The sequence below is a fragment of the Dipodomys spectabilis genome, unplaced genomic scaffold (assembly GCF_019054845.1).
Source record: "Dipodomys spectabilis isolate Male_0828 unplaced genomic scaffold, ASM1905484v1 ptg000273l, whole genome shotgun sequence".
Taxonomy (NCBI): domain Eukaryota; kingdom Metazoa; phylum Chordata; class Mammalia; order Rodentia; family Heteromyidae; genus Dipodomys; species Dipodomys spectabilis.
In genome coordinates this window covers 3,336,157-3,352,263 of record NW_024870950.1, presented here as the reverse complement: position 1 = coordinate 3,352,263, position 16,107 = coordinate 3,336,157, and the positions used below count along the sequence as shown (strand labels likewise).

Here is a 16,107-nt window from a genome sequence, read left to right as displayed (position 1 = left end):
ATGGTACTTGCTTTTTCAAAGATCAATTATTAAAATTCCAGCTTCCCCAAGACAGGTTGTGATGAAAGGGAATGTATGATGATCTAACGCGGCGTGCGAGCGACCTGGAACTAGTAAATCACACTGTTTTTGACAAATGGTGAATATGGTGGTTATTCCTCTTGAAAATTTGAAATGGCCTGAGTGCCCCTTTGAGTGCAGTTCAGCACCCCAGAGCACCCCAACTCTGCTGGAAATTCACGAGTGCACGTAATACACGCTCACATGCTGCTGGCTGTATGAGCTCAGTGAGTGAACGCATCCTTTTTTGCATGCTTCCCTCTTTTCAACCCATTCATCATTTTCTTTTGTATGTGCCAGTAGTGGGGCTTGAACTCAGGACCTGAGGACTGTCCCTAAGCTTTTTCCACTCAAGGCTGGTGCTCTAACGTTTGAGCAACAGCTCCATTTCTGGATTTTGGGTGGTTAACTGGAGATAAGAGTCTTATGAATTTTCCTGCCTGGGCTGGCTTTGAACCACGATCCTCAGATCTAGCCTCCTGAGTAGCTAGGATGACAGGTGTGAGCCACCATGACCTGCTCTTCTTCCCCATTCTTTACTCCTTCTTCCTTTAACTATTCATACCATGTTGTAACTCATTGCAGTGGAATGTTACTTCCTGTAAGCTGCTGATGTGTCTGGCCACATCCTGAATTCGTGTTAGGCCACTTAGGGAACTGAAGGGCTCTGATGGGCTGAGACAGGTTAAAGATGAAGCAGTCACAGCTGTCTGGGAACTGGCTGTAATCAAATGGATTTAATGAGCTGAAGTTGAGTTCTGTGATTTAAAGACTTCAGCACCAGACTGAGTGACCATTAGTCTTGTAAAAAAAGTTTCTTTTTCTCTTAATCATTCATTCATTCAACAGAATCTCTTCTCTAGGAGATTCTTTGCTAGACACTGTAATAGTAAAATAGAGTTGCATATATTAATATCTTAGTCTATACACAGGAGAATGGGTTCCATTGTGGTATGTTCATATATGCATAGAATATAGTTTTTGGTCATATCCTTTCCCCACAACCCCTTCTCTCTCCCTCCCCCACCTCCCCCTCCCTCCCTCTGTTCTCACTCTGCAAACGATCTCTGTCCAATTACAGGTCGGAATCTTCTGTATCTCTCTGTTGTGGTAGACAGCCTTGAGTAAGGTACTTAAAGATATCTACAAAGGACAAATGATGATTGTCTCTTTCAGGTGCCTGCCTAACTATTGTGAGCACGGGGGCAAATGCTCTCAGTCCTGGGGCGCCTTTCACTGCGATTGCACCGACACGGGTTACACGGGAGCAACCTGCCACAGCTGTAAGCCAGCCGCACCGCTGCCTCTTCTCCACTGTCTTCTTCCCTGTCCATTGCAGTCTGTGTACTCTGTGTGTGTGTGTGTGTGTGTGTGTGCGCTCTATTAGTTTCCAGTCTTTAATGAATTAACTAGATGAGTTTATGTATTTATTATCTTTAAGGAGTTGTTCAAAGTGGTTTCAATTCAACATGTCAATTTATGAGTACAATGCATCTTGATTAGTGCCACCCCTCCTATCTCCTCCTCATTCAGTCTCCCCGCTCATCTATCCCAACCCCACCCATTCCCTCAGGTTACCTAAGTTCCATTTTCATAGGTGTGCATTAACACTATGACTGTATTTACCCACTCCTTATCTCCATCATCTGGTATGTGTATGTATGTATGTATGCATGCATGCACGCATGCATGCATGTATATATGTATGTCTTTATGTATTATATATGTCAGTTATGGGGCTTGAACTCAGGGCCTGGACACTGTCTCTGAGCTCTTTTTCTCAAAGCTAGCACTCTACCACTTTGAACCACAGCTCTACTTCTGGTTTTTGAATGGTTAATTGGAGGTAAGAGTCTCACAGGGACTTTTCTGCCTGGGCTGGCTTTGAACTATCATCTTCAGATCTCAGCCTCCTGGGTAGCTAGGATTATAGGCTCGAGCCACTGCTGCCTGGCTCTGGTTTATTTTTAGTCCAAACTTCATTTCAGAACATTTATGTGTGTACCCTCATACCCTGCCAATCTCTGTTAAGGCATTTATGAACTTCAGTATGTACTTACTGAAACATAAAAGTTAACCATTTTACATGCCTACTTCAGTGTCCAAGAGGCAGATGTGTCTAGAAACAATCTATGCCTGTATTCCCATCTGCATACTGTAATAAGAACAAAACAATCAGAATGGAGACCAGTGGGATTGTACAGTTCTGTGATTGAGATGTTTGTAACATGGAACAAATTAGCTATAAATGTTCCATGTTGCCCAAACATTCATTAACATCATTTTCAAAATTTTAAAATAGATTTAGAGAAGGATATCCAGGGGCTTATTTGTTTCAAATTTCATGGCATGAAAGGTTTAATGGAAATTAACAGTACATTTGGCCAAGCATTCAATTGGAAGCTTGACTGTAGAGATGTTAATATCAAACTCAGTGCATGGCAAATATATTCCTGTATAAGAAAAAAATCCATTATGAATCAGAACACATTGAGAACTCTTATTTCATACAAATATTTCTTCTGCTTTGAATTTTAATTACCTTGAATGCTCAGCCTTACAGAAAGTTTCTTTTGTAAATCATCAAAAAATTATTGACTAGCAGCTTTGTGAATTGTATTTCTATTCACCCCTGGTTCATTTTATATGAGAAAGGAGTACATTTACGTTACTTAGAATATTTCTAACTATGTGCTGGTGACTCATGCCTTTGATCCTAGTTACTCAAAAGGCTGAGATCTATAGATCATGGATCTATAGATCAAATCCAGGCTGGCCAGGAAAGTCCATGAAACTCTTATTTTCAATTAACCAAAAAAAAAAAAAAAAGCCAAAAATGGAGCTGTCACTCAAGTGGTAGAGCTCCAGACTGAAGTAAAAAGCTAAAAAAAAAGGCAACATTCTGAGTTCAATTCCCAGTACTGGCACCATAGTGTGTGTGTATGTTCGTGTGTGTGTGTAATTTTTATTTTCTTTGATTTATTAATTTTTTTCTTTTACTGGAACAGAGCAGATAAGTAATGACACTACTATGATCCAGATATTAGGTTATTACAAGTGATGCTAGAATTAGGAATTATAGAAGGAATGTTATAAGGTATCACATTATACTTACAAAAACCTTAACATTTAAACACATTTTTTTTCTTCCTTGTTCCATGTAATAATAAGCTAAAATTGCCTTTTGGTCTTATATTCCACTGAAATTCATCATTAAAATACAATCTCTTGCTTTCCCTTGCCTTGATTTTTACCACTTTAATCCTTATTAAGTTATAAAGAAAGGAAAAACAAACTTTGTTTTAAAGAATAAGTTTTACTTTGAGGGGGTAGGATATACTTACTGACTTGTGAAAGACTTTGAGTAATAGGGTCTAAATTAAAAGTTCAAAGTCTTCACTGCATACTTCATTATTATTTCTTCTGATTTTACTTTTTACAGCTATTTATGAGCAGTCATGTGAAGCCTATAAGCACAGAGGAAATACTTCCGGCTTTTACTACATAGATGCTGATGGAAGTGGTCCTCTACGGCCCTTTCTTCTGTACTGCAATATGACTGGTGAGTTCATCAACATTCACAGCTAATTTAAATAATAATTAGCTTTACACGAATGCATCCAATACTCAAAACCAAAGATGAAAGTCGATCTAATTGTTAACACGCCGAAACTGTGTCTTGATCATTAAAAAGGAGCATTCAGTTTAAAAAAATTAGTTAAATGTTAGTGATTTATAATATTGTAATTTTCTAGGCATGTGATACATATATAAAATAGTGAACAATAAGACTTTCCTATTATGTCCCAAAACAAAAAAAGGAGACTTTGTCAGAGTAGCTCTGAAAAATATTTGCTCTAAAAATATATAATTGTATTGTTATTATTAAAGTTTATGCAGAGGTGTTACCATTTCATAAGTCAGGTCATGTATACATTTCTTTTTTTTATTTGCACAGTGTCATCTCTTCCTTTGCTTTCCCCAACTTTCCCTCTCCTGTCCCTGCCTACAAGTTGCATTAATTTTCCACATAGTGTATGCTGAATGTAATGATCGCATTTGTTCACCTTTCCTCCCTCCCTTTCTGCATGTTCTCTTTGTGCCCCCTAAAAGGGGGAAAAAAACAAAGCAAACCAAATAAAGCTTACTTTTTAAATGTATGTAAACACTAAGTTTTTTTGGGGGGGGTCCGGTTGTGGGGCCTGTACTCTAGGTCTGGGCATTGTCCCTCAGCTCTTCACCTCAAGGCTAATGCTCTACCACTTGAGCCACAGTGCCACTTCCGGCTTTTTTCTTTTTGCTTATGTTGTGCTGAGGAATCGAACCCAGGGCCTCATGCATGCAAGGCAAGCGCTCTACCACTGAGCCACCTTCCCAGCCCAACTGAGCCACTTTCCCAGCCCCGAAGTATTTTATATGCTAGAATTTCTTACATAAATTCACATAGTAATGAACAATCGTAGAAAATTTATTTGATTGAATTCAATATCCATCATGATTAAAAAAACTCAATTAATTACTAAAGGAAGGAAATTAATTTTGTAAAGAGCATCCATGAAAACAGAATAGCCCATGAAATAGTTAAAGCAAAAGATTGCAAGTTTTTCTCCTGACAGCAGCATTGTTATCACTGTCTTCACCATTGTACCAGAGACCTAACCAGTGCAGTAAAGCAAGAGAAAGAAATAAGTGCAAATATTTATACTCATGGTTTTGCAATTCTCTTATAGATTCTCATAGATCACTAGGTTGTATATGAAGCAATGCTAAACAATCCATAGTAGGTTGTTACAATTTAGAATCATCACTGCATTCCAAATTAAAATAAACTTTATTTTATTTCTGTGTAGAAGCAATATAGTAATTAGAAAATGACATTTTGGGGCAGAGTAGGCAGGGAGTACGATAGAGGGAGTGAGACTGAGGTAGTGTAGTATAGACAACATATATATATATATATATATATATATATATATATATATATAACTTATATAATCTTTTACAGGATCGGTTTTCAATAGCATCAAATCTCAAGCACATGATATTAAGTGTATTGAAAGATATATGCATGGCTTCCCTTATCTGCAATAACTAGTGTATGTCTAGTACAAGCAGAAAAGGTCAAAAGCTATGTACATATGACCATATAAGACGATACTAAGCAAAATGAACCCCAAGATAGGTACACAAGAGGTTTATTCTTTGTTGCTGCTGTTTTTAAAGTACTTATAATGTACTATGTGATTTTTTTTGTTTCTTTTGTGTGTTCTTCTCCCATGGTATAACCCCTGTTTTCACTGTATTTGATTCTGGTGCCCTGCATCTGGTATATACATTTTTATAATTTGGGAAGGGGAAGGGAAATAACAAAGTGCCAAAATAAGGATACAGGATGACCCATTGTAACAAGTTGTATAAGACACTGTTGAAAATGAACTTTACAACTTTGGAGGAGTTGGGAAGGTAGGGAGGGAAGGAATGGTAGGGGAAAACAAAGGAGGGAGTAACAATGCTTGATAGGAAATGGATTTATTACCTTGCTCATGTAACTGTACATGTAACCCCTCTGAACAGTATCTTTACAATAAAAAAATATTAAAAAAGAAAGATATGCCAACTTCTACACAAATAAGAGGCCCTTTAAAATAATTTCCATCCTAAATGAATCAAGGAATATAAAGTTCCATTGTACAATTGTAATGACAGTGTGTAATGTCAATATTTCCAAACGATATTACTTTAGTACAAATCAAAATGAAAATTCTAGGTGATGTGGTTCTCTTGGTGAAAATGTACAGACTCATACATGAGCAAATAGGAAGAGATAAGAAAAACCAATCAGTCTTGAAGAATAGATTTGAAGTCTACCAAATATAAATATACTAATGCAACACATAGAGAAATCTATAAGTAGATTCACATAAATATATAGACTTTTTGAGAAATTTATAGTTTTTGACAAGGTGATATTGATGTATAGGGAAAGAGAGTTTTCCTTTTCAATCACTGGTTCTGGGAAAACTGTATATTACTATTTTTTCAAAAAAGGAATGTTAGTCCTTCATTCAATATACAAAAATGAATTCTAGGTGAACTTTGACATCCAATATGGTAGCCAGTAGCAACAAGTTCTGATCTAAACTTGAATTTAATTTAAATTAATTAAATTCAATGGATTTAGATGCATGATAAAAGGTCAACGTTAAATATAAATAACTGAATTAAAATAAGATTAAATTAAATAAGGTGTCCCTTAGGTTCCTTGCCCAATGTTTAAAGTTTTTTTTAATTGTTATCATCTTTAAGTAGTTTTACAGGGAAGATGTCATTTAACAAGGCAGTATATGAATGCAATACAACTTGATCTGTGCCATCCCCTTCAACAGTCTCCTCCCTCTTAGACCCACCCCTTGCCTTATGTTTCTTAACTTGTGGTATTCATTATATAAAGAATTATTCACTCCCCCAGATCCCCCTGTTCATTGTCTACCCCTCTCTCCTTGGTGCCAGCTCCCTGTAAATACCCATATCCTGGTGTTATTTTTTGGGCTTTGATTAATCTCTCTAAACAATTGTACTATTTGAGCTCTCCACAATGTCTATTATCAGTTAATTCATTTGGAACTGCTTGCTTACCACTCGTTATGTTTACTTACAGATGTATAGGCACTTTCTATCTACCACTAATGAGAGAAACCATGCAACCTTTGTTTCTCTGCATCTGGCCAACTTCCTTTAATATAATTCTTTCCAAGTCTTTCCATTTCCTTATGACTGGTACAATATTATTCTTTCTAATGGATAAGTAAAATTCCAGTGTGTGTGTGTGTGTGTGTGTGTGTGTGTGTGTGTGTGTGTGTGTGTGTGTGTGTGTGTGTGTGTGTGTGTGTGTGTGTGTGTGTGTGTGTGTGTGTGTGTGTGTGTGTGTATAAGCATCTGAGCTGATGCCATATTTTGGCTGTGGTGAATAGTGTTACAATGAACATGGTTGTGCTTGTGGCTTTGCTATAGCCTTATTTGTGTTCTGTTGGCTGCATGTCCAGGAGTGGAATTTCTGGATCATGGTGGGAAATCTATGTGTCATTTTTTTAACGGCTCGGTTACCTCTGAGGGTTAGTAAAGAATATATTCTTCATCATGAGTGTCAAACACTTCCATCATTGAAGGAGGTTACACTGGACGGTGCTGTGTGAGGAAATGCAAATGTAAACATGCAGATCAAAACAAAAAGGGGGGATATAAAAATTAAAGCTGTCATTGAGGATGATTTGTTCATAAAAATCAAGAATGAATATTTAGAGAAAGAACCTTCTAGGCAAAGGCAGTAGCAAGTGCAGAATCCTAAGACAGATGATCTGGCCGGGAATGAGCCAGGATCTTGATCTGGGGGATCTTGCAGTAGATGGGGAGGAGTCAGAGAGGGAGACGTCAAGTATGGGGGCAGGAATTGTGGGTTTCATACAACAATGTTTTAGGGCCTCTGATTTAAGCTCTGAATGAGATGAGATGAGATGGCACTGGAGTTTTTCCATTGGTGGAATGCAATCTAATTTGCTTTCATGGGATCTCGGTGGCTCCCGAGTTGGGAAATGGAGCTTGGAGGCTATACAAAGTAGGAAGGAGTTGGAGATCTGATAGAAATCCATTTCATTCTTTCAAGGATCCAGGAAAAAGCTGATGAGGGTACCTTAAAAGGCACCAAAGTAGATAAGGAGGTGCACATAGAATACCTATCAGAGACAAGACTCCAAAACGCGACACATAACGCGACACCTTTCTTCTTTTGACTTGAGCAAGTAGATGGTTTGTGTTGCTTTTTGAGCTACAATCAGAAAAGAGTTAAGAGGAAGCTCAGAAGTTCTGTTTCACAGGTTTTGAGTCTGAGCTGCACCGAAAAGAGGTAGAAACAGGGCAGCTGATGGAGGGACAGAAGATCCTTTATATGCATGTGTCATCCTGAAAAGTGCAGGCTGGCATCAAAACTGGGCAATTGAATTTTGTTTTTCTGGAGGAAATGTGATGGAAGGTGTCTTGAGAGACTTTTCTGTAACAGAATTTAGTTACTCCACTATTTCTCACAACCATTGAGGACTGAGAGCAAAACAACCTAAAATACACAGTGGCTCTCCTATACTTGTCTTAGGAGAAAATTCAGATTTCCAGTGGGGCTGGTTATGTGTTCTACAGTCTTTCCCAATGACGCTGTATGTGTTCACATGTTTTAAAATGGCTGTCTTAGACTTACGACCCTCAAACTTTTGTAGGTATAAGATACTCTTCTACATCAGAATTAAACGTTCAGTGTGAAAATATTTCACAAAGAACTAAAGCAAACTTTTTGTCAACCTGAGATATAAATTCAAGGGTCCAGCTTCTTTTTCTTTTTTACACGTTTTCCAGTGTGTTTAGGCTGGATTAAGAGGTTAAACAATATATCCCTGAAAACCTGAGCGTGTTGTGTTCCTCTAAATATATCTTGAATTATTGAAATAGACACATGATAAAATTTTGATTCTGAAAATTAGGTATCTCTCAGTTGGCAATGATTTCTGGTTGTTGAAGCCTTAACACATTGGTATTGCATATACACATGCATACATACATGCACACGTGTGTATAGTCTATTCTTATTTATGGTCACGATCACACATGTTCTCTTAGTTACCATGGATATTAGAAGGGGAGAGTTCAGATTTTTCACTATATTTCCAGGGTGAGGTTCTTGGGAGCTTCTACAGATATATTTCTTACCAATCCATACTTAATATTTCTTATGCATGTTTCAGATGAAAGAAATATATAAATGTATAAGTATATAAAATTTACATGCAGCCAGGCGCTGGTGGCTCACGCCTATAATCCTAGCTATTCAGGAGGCTGAGATCTGAGGATAACGGTTCAAAGCCAGCCGGGGCAGGAAATTCCGTGAAATTCTTATCTCCAAGAAACCACCAGAAAACCGGAAGTGGCACTGTAGCTCAAGTGGTAGAGCACTAGCCTTGAGCTGAAGCGCTGAGGGACAGCGCTGAGACCCAGAGTTCAAGCCCCATGACCGACAAAAAAAAAAAATTACATTCACACATATGATCCATTACCATTGGCCATGTGGCCGGCAGTAAGTTCTGTGACTCTTACCCAGTGCATTTTCCTCCCCTCACACAGACACCCCACAGCCCTTGGTCCCTAGGGACACTATCCAGCACGCCAATAGCAGTGGGGGTAGCACTTGAAGAAGCAAAATCATCAGCCAGAAGCGCAAAAATAAAACAAAAAAGACCCCACAGCTCCAAGTGGAGAGCTGCCATAGAAGGCAAAACGCTTCCACGTCATTTGTGAAAGGGGAGGTTTGCTCCTTGAATTTTCACTGCTCTGTGCAGGCCTGAAAAGGAAGTGTCGAGGTTCTGAATAAATTATGGCTCGTGGACCATTCAGTTAACACATAATGAGGATCTCCAAAGCAGGTATAAGGACTGCAAGACCATCCAGGCAAGGATGGTTCACACCTGTCAATCCCAGCTATTCAGAAGGCTGAGATCTGAGGATTGTGGTTGGAAGCCACCCTGGGCAGAAAAGGCCATGAGACTCTTAGCTCCAATTAAGCAGCAAAAAGTAGAAAGCGGAGCTGTGGTTTGAGTGGTTAGTGTCAACTTAGAGCGAAAGAGTCAAATGAGAGCATGAAGTCCTGAGTTCAAGCCCCAGTAGTGGCACACACAGATACATACACACGTGTACACACACATGCATGCATGCACACACAATTTCAAGACCAAGATAAATTGCTGGATCAGCCACTTGCTAATGTGTGACTTAAAAAAAAAAAATCCAAGTCTAGAATTAGTGTCAACTCATTCCACATGGGTTAAAATAGTGCTAAGAATTGCAAGCTAAATGATATAAACAGACAAACCAACTCTCTACTTTGAATGGATAATTTACTAAACTCTAAGAAAGACTGAATTTTTTTGTTGCAAATAGCGCATTCGAAATAGAATTTAAAAATAATTAGGATAAGACGAACTCTAGTGGTTATCCTCATTTAGAAAAAAGCTGTTTTCTTTCTAGATTAACCATATTGCTTTTTTTCCCCTACAATGCAACAGTTTTATGTCCAAGGAGTTTCTCATTATGAAACATTGCCTTGCACAGAGGATTGTTTTAGTAAGGAGAGATTGACGGGCAATGGCAAAGTGGCTTTCAAACTTGTAAAAATGGAAATTCTATGTATTCGCTTCCCACCACATCATTTCCGAGACTCTTGGGTTTAGTTTCCCTGACTCAGTAAGTTTACAGAGCAAGGCCTGAGCCTCTGCATTATTAACTAACACCCCAATGTGCTTCTAACACAGGATAGAATATTCTACGCCTTATAAAAATGGCATTAACTATGTTTTACTTCAGAGCTTTCAATATACAGATCTTGTTTCAAAGCTATGAATGTTTAAAAAAAAACCCTACTGTTGCTATTCAAGCTATTCAGTTACTGTTCAAACATCAAGGTTTGTTCTAGAATGTTCTTTGCTGCTCTCTTTAACACAGCACTTCCTACACACTCTCTCCGGTCTTCATCACATCTATCACTCTCAGCTATTAAGCATGAGACAGCACAGCTTTGTGACCGTGTTGCTTAAACAGCAAGTTTTATTTCACTTTTTCCCCTTACACTGCTATTGCACTAAAAACAATAGCAGTCCGCCTAACATAAATCAACTCCTTAATTACTCAGTTGCTTTATTTACAATTCATATTATTAGAAATCTCTTCAGGAAGAGACCCTGGCAAACCTAAATTACCTACTTGCTGGACTTCACAGATTTTTTTCCTACCTGTTTCAACAATCTCTCCTTATTCACTGCCGTATGCCTTCTTATCTCTACAACTGTTGATGTATTTATTTGCTACGGGATAATTGTCAAGAAAGTGAACTCATGACTCTCATTCAGATACACAAGAAAATACTAAAAATGAAAAAAAAAAAGCCTGCACACTTTAGTTTCTTTAATACATGGTTAAGGAAGAAATTGGTAAGCTGCTACATAGCTAAGATACGGAATCAACCCAGATGCCCCTCAGTAGATGAATGGATCAAGAAAATGTGGTATATATACACAGTGGAATTCTATGCCTCCATCAGAAAGAATGACATTGCCCCATTTGTTAGGAAATGGAAAGACTTGGAAAAAATTATATTAAGTGAAGTAAGCCAGGCCCAAAGAAACATAGGTCCCATGGTTTCCCTTATTTGCAATAACTAGTATGTGTCTGAGACAAGCAGAAAAGGTCAGATAAGGTGATGTTAGGGAAATGAACCCCAAGATAAGGACTCAAATGTTTTTTCTTGCATGCGATTGTTTCTGACATATTTATAAGATGATTTCTTTGTTGCTTTGTATGTCCCTCCCCCACAGTATGACCCCTGCTTTCACTGTATTTGATGTTGGCATAATTTGTGGAGGGGAAGGGAAAAAACAAATCGTTTACATAGGGATACAGGTGGACACATTGCACCAATGAGATGTACAAGTCGTTATGTCCAGAAACGAACTTTACAACTTTGGCCGGGGGGGGGGGGGGGGGGGAGATAGGAAGGGATGGGAAGGGGAAACAAAGGAGGAGGCTGCAATGCTTGATAAGAAATGTTCTCATTATCTTGCCATGTAATTGTAACCCCTCTGTACGGTATTTTCACAATTAAAAGAAAGAAAAAAAAGCAATTGGTAAGTTGCTAAAAACCCTTTGGAAGAAGAAGTCTAAGAACAGACACACATCCACACACCAGAAATACTGAAATGACCTTTGCCCTCTTCCCCATGGAGTGGACAAGCCACTAGAATGTCTGCCAGCTAGGGGTTGCTTGTGCAGACACAGGCATTGTCAATAACCACATTTTTCATCCAAAGCAACACACAAACCAAACTAACCAAACCAAGTAACAAAACCCTCCAAATCTGTAACAACTTGGATGAAAGGATGGAGGGCTATAGCTACATCTTTGTAGTGGAGTGCCTACCGTCTGAGAGAAAAGAAAAACCTAAGGATCTGTGCCTTTTCTCCTCCTTAGAGGAGATTAGTTACATTGCCCAGCCCAAGGCTGGCTCCGACTTTATGGACAGAGTAGGGGTGCTGGTCACCCTGTAGTTACTCTGTGCCTCACAAACTGGGGTTTCTGTTTTGTGGTACAACACCATCATGCACAAGAATATCCGGTACTTGGTGTATTAGCCCTGATGCATGGATGCAAAAGCTGGGGTGTGAAATTCCTGCAAGTAAATGTCCCCTAATACAGAGCCTGCTGTGTGGTTAGGGAGTTAGATGGTAGGAGAAGATACATAGATGCGGGCAGCTAACTCTATGTAGCTGTCTAGCTCGTGATCTTCCAAGGAGGATAACATCCTAGACAATTCAGCATTGTAGGCTTCACATCATTTTGCCACCCAATCTGTTATCTCTAGTTTGCAGAATTATAAAACAGTTCCAAGGCGGTGAGGCACAAAGCTACCTACAACAGCTTCAGGAAACCGGAAAGGCTCTGCTCTTATCTACTTGTTCATCACTCATTGATCCCTTTTCCTGTTCCCTCATTGCTCCAACACACATCTTCTTCTGCATGTGGTGCTCAGAACATTGCTGGCAGCACCCCCAGTTTGCCTGTCAGAAATGATCACCGATCTCCCAGTGAGAAAGATGAGTGGAGTCAATGGGAAAACATCGCATTACAAATCTCCGTGAAGTCTTTGACTTTGATCATCATGATTGCCAAGCAGGTGTTTGCATCAACCTCAGCTAATATGACCATGTCTGAAAAACAGGAAAGAGGCTCTAGGCTGAGAATTTTCAGTGATTTCTCTTTCCCTTCCCCTGCCCCCATCCTCCACCTTTTCATGCAGAAGATGCAGAGCTGGCTTCCGGGGACCAAATCCATTGCAGAAATTTCACTGCAGTTGCTTTGCCCTGGAAATCTAGAGAGTTTGATCATATGTGAAAGTTGGCTCTACTTTACAGATATATTTGCAAACATTTATAGGGTTGTATGCACTAATGTGCAAACATACTGAATGTAGTATGGGATTTGCAGGGGAACATTGCAACGGGGTAACTCTTTGGAACAACTAACGAGGGAATGATGGGAGGCTTTGATCAAGGGGCGGGTGTGGACGGAGGGGTGTGGACAAATGCAGAGAGGAAGGGTGGGTGAATGCGGTCAGAATCTCCAACATCCCCCGTGTGAAAATGGACTTAGGACTTAGGGGATGGATGAGATTGGGAGAGACGGGGGAGAAGGATGGAAAGGGTGTCATCAGTCAAGATGTGTGACGCTCATACGCTGTCATGTTGACTTGAAACCCTGTTGTGCAACTACTGAAAGATAATAGAGACAAAACAAAGAGTGGCCTCAGTTTAAACTTTATAAAATTACCTGCAGGGGCTGGGAAGGTGGCTCAGTGGTAGAGCGCTTGCTTTGCATGCATGAGGCCCTGGGTTCGATTCCTCAGCACCACATAAGCAAAAAGAACAAAGCCGGAAGTGGTGCTGTGGCTCAAGTGGTAGAGTGCTAGCCTTGAGCTGAAGAGCTGAGGGACAGGGCCCAGGCCCACAGTTCAGGCCCCACGACTGGACCCCCCCCCAAAAAAAATTACCTGCAGAAATGATCAGAATATTGAAAGACTTCATAATTTCAAAGGAAACCTTTTTAATGAACTGGTGCTTTCAGTGATGGCCACACACCCTGGTCTTGGCTCCTAGGAAACCTTGAGAATCATTTGTTAATTGTGACCCAGCAGATGCTGGGACCTGTACAGCAGTTCCTCTCAGAGTGACCCAAAAGGAACAGCGATAATGGCCTCAAGCAGGCTCATTGTCCTGTTCTTTTGGCAGCTGCTGCTCAGCCAGAGCTGAGCTTCTTCATACAAGCCACTGCTTTGTTCCCCGAACATACACACACAAGCAGAAACCAGCAGGGCCTAGGCTAAATGATTAGCCAGATTTGCCTGGTTAATAAGAACCTGAAACTTCCAAACAACCTAGTTGGTTGGTAGAGTTGGCTAAAATAATAAGAGTTTCCATCCTACTCTGGTGCCTTGTTCTGCCAGTGTATTTATTCCAAATTTGGAAATGAATGCTGAGATTTGCTCAGTTTTCCTAAGGACACAAATCTGCAGTCATGGTTCCTGAAGGCCCCGACCCTGTACTGATGATGGCTGCCCACAATTAATTTCATCAGCTTATACATCATGGCCTCTTTGAAAAGAGAATCCTACGGCTCAATCTCCCAGGTGAGCTGAAATACAAAGGGGCAAATAAAAATATCAACTGTTGGTTCACAGAAAGATAGTAGAAGGCCACAAGACAGATATCTTTGTTTTCCATCTTATTTAGCCAACCTCTGTCTGAGCAGAGGCAAAAAATCCCCAAAGTCCATCTCTTATCTATTTTTTTAATAGTTGATTCCTATAAATGTATTAGCCAAAAGGAGGTAGGGATACAGGAGGGAAGTGCTGTTTTCCTCCAATTTGGCCAATTCCCCTATGAGGCAGAAGAATCCTCTCCCTTAACATAAGTAGGAGGGTTGGATAAATGGTAATTTTGTTTCTTTTTTTGTCCAATTTAAAACATTACAAGAGGTTGTAAAATATACTGTCGTCAGAATTATCTAAATATCACTCATTAAAAAATAGGTATATCATGTTAGATCATTTTATTTTATTTTTTAACATAAGTTTTTTATTGTGAAAATACTCTACAGAGGGGTTACAGTTATATGAGCAAGGTAATGAGTACATTTCCTATCAAGCATTGTTGCCTCCTCCTTTGTTTTTCCCCTACCATCCCTTCCCTCCCACCTCCTCAACTACACTCCCCTCTGCCCCCACCCCTACTCCTGCCTAAATTGTAAAATTCGTTTTTCAACATAGCATCTTGTACGTTAGATCATTTTATAAAATAAAAACTCAAATCACATATTGACAGTCCCAGAGTCTAACCATACTCCCTATCAGTTGCAAAGATTTCAAACAGCAAAAAGAGAAAACTAAGCCTGGTGCTGGTGGCTCATGCCTGTCATCTTACCTACACAGGAGGCTGAGATCTGAGGATTGTGGGTCAAAGCCAGCCCAGGGCAAGAAAGTCTGTGAGACTCTTACTTCCAATAAACTACCCTGAAAAAGTCAAGAGTGGCACTGTGGCTCAAAGTGGCAGAGCACTAGCCTTGAGCTAAAGCAGCTCAGGGACAGCACCCAGGCCCTGAGTTCAAGACCCAGGATTGGCTAAAACAGAGAAAGTGGGAGAGAGAGGGAGGGAGGGAGAGATGGAGGAGAGAGAGAGAGGGAGAATGAGAGGGGAAAACTAACAACATTAGATATTTAAGCAGAAAATAATGACTAAATTCCAAGTACAATATAATCATTGCTGTTTAAGTCACTAATAACATGATTTTAGGTGCAATTTCACATTCTGCCATAAAACTTCCAGTAGAATCCCATAGTAAAGTGTCTGTGCATGCTGTTTCTATTTACCTGTAGGTGTGTTATACATCATACCATTTCACCCCATAATTAAACAATGCAAACAGTTCCTTACCTATTAAATTGTAAGCCATTTGAGCTATCTCTTGTTCGAGTAAATAAAGTATGCAGAGGAAAATTTGAAGGACACACAACACAGCTCTTGTCCTGATGGACATTGTGGGATTTCTGTTTCCTCTAAGTAAGTTTCTGGATGCATCTGATGGGATGTGTATGAACGAACATTCAGGTAGTAGTAATGGCAGCTTCTTGTAGCTACTCAAAGATATCTTATTGTAGTGTGTGCCAGTTGAGCTGCTGACACCAGGGGCATAAGAGTTAACTTCCTTTTTCCTTGCCAAACTCACCAGATCTCAGAGTACCAGAATGAATGTTTGCAAGTTAGATTTGAAAACAGCTAGAAATATCCTCACAAGTCAATGTTCAGTAAAGAGAGATCAAAAGGAGCTTAACTGCCTTTCTGCTGGGACTAGGAAGACTTTGCAAAATTTTTCGTTTTTAAGCCCCTCTCTTCTATTATGTAATAGAA

At 39.6% G+C, this 16,107-nt stretch overlaps 1 protein-coding gene across 1 annotated transcript in view; it reads left to right on the top strand.

Moving 5' to 3' along the window:
- The window catches only part of Cntnap4 (contactin associated protein family member 4), a 184,470-nt gene that overhangs the window by 113,583 nt on the left and 54,780 nt on the right, over positions 1-16,107 (top strand). Inside the window, exons 10-11 of the mRNA XM_042700954.1 lie at positions 1,237-1,343; positions 3,503-3,622. Coding sequence (XP_042556888.1) covers positions 1,237-1,343; positions 3,503-3,622 — 227 coding nt within the window. The remainder of the gene's footprint in view (positions 1-1,236; positions 1,344-3,502; positions 3,623-16,107) is intronic.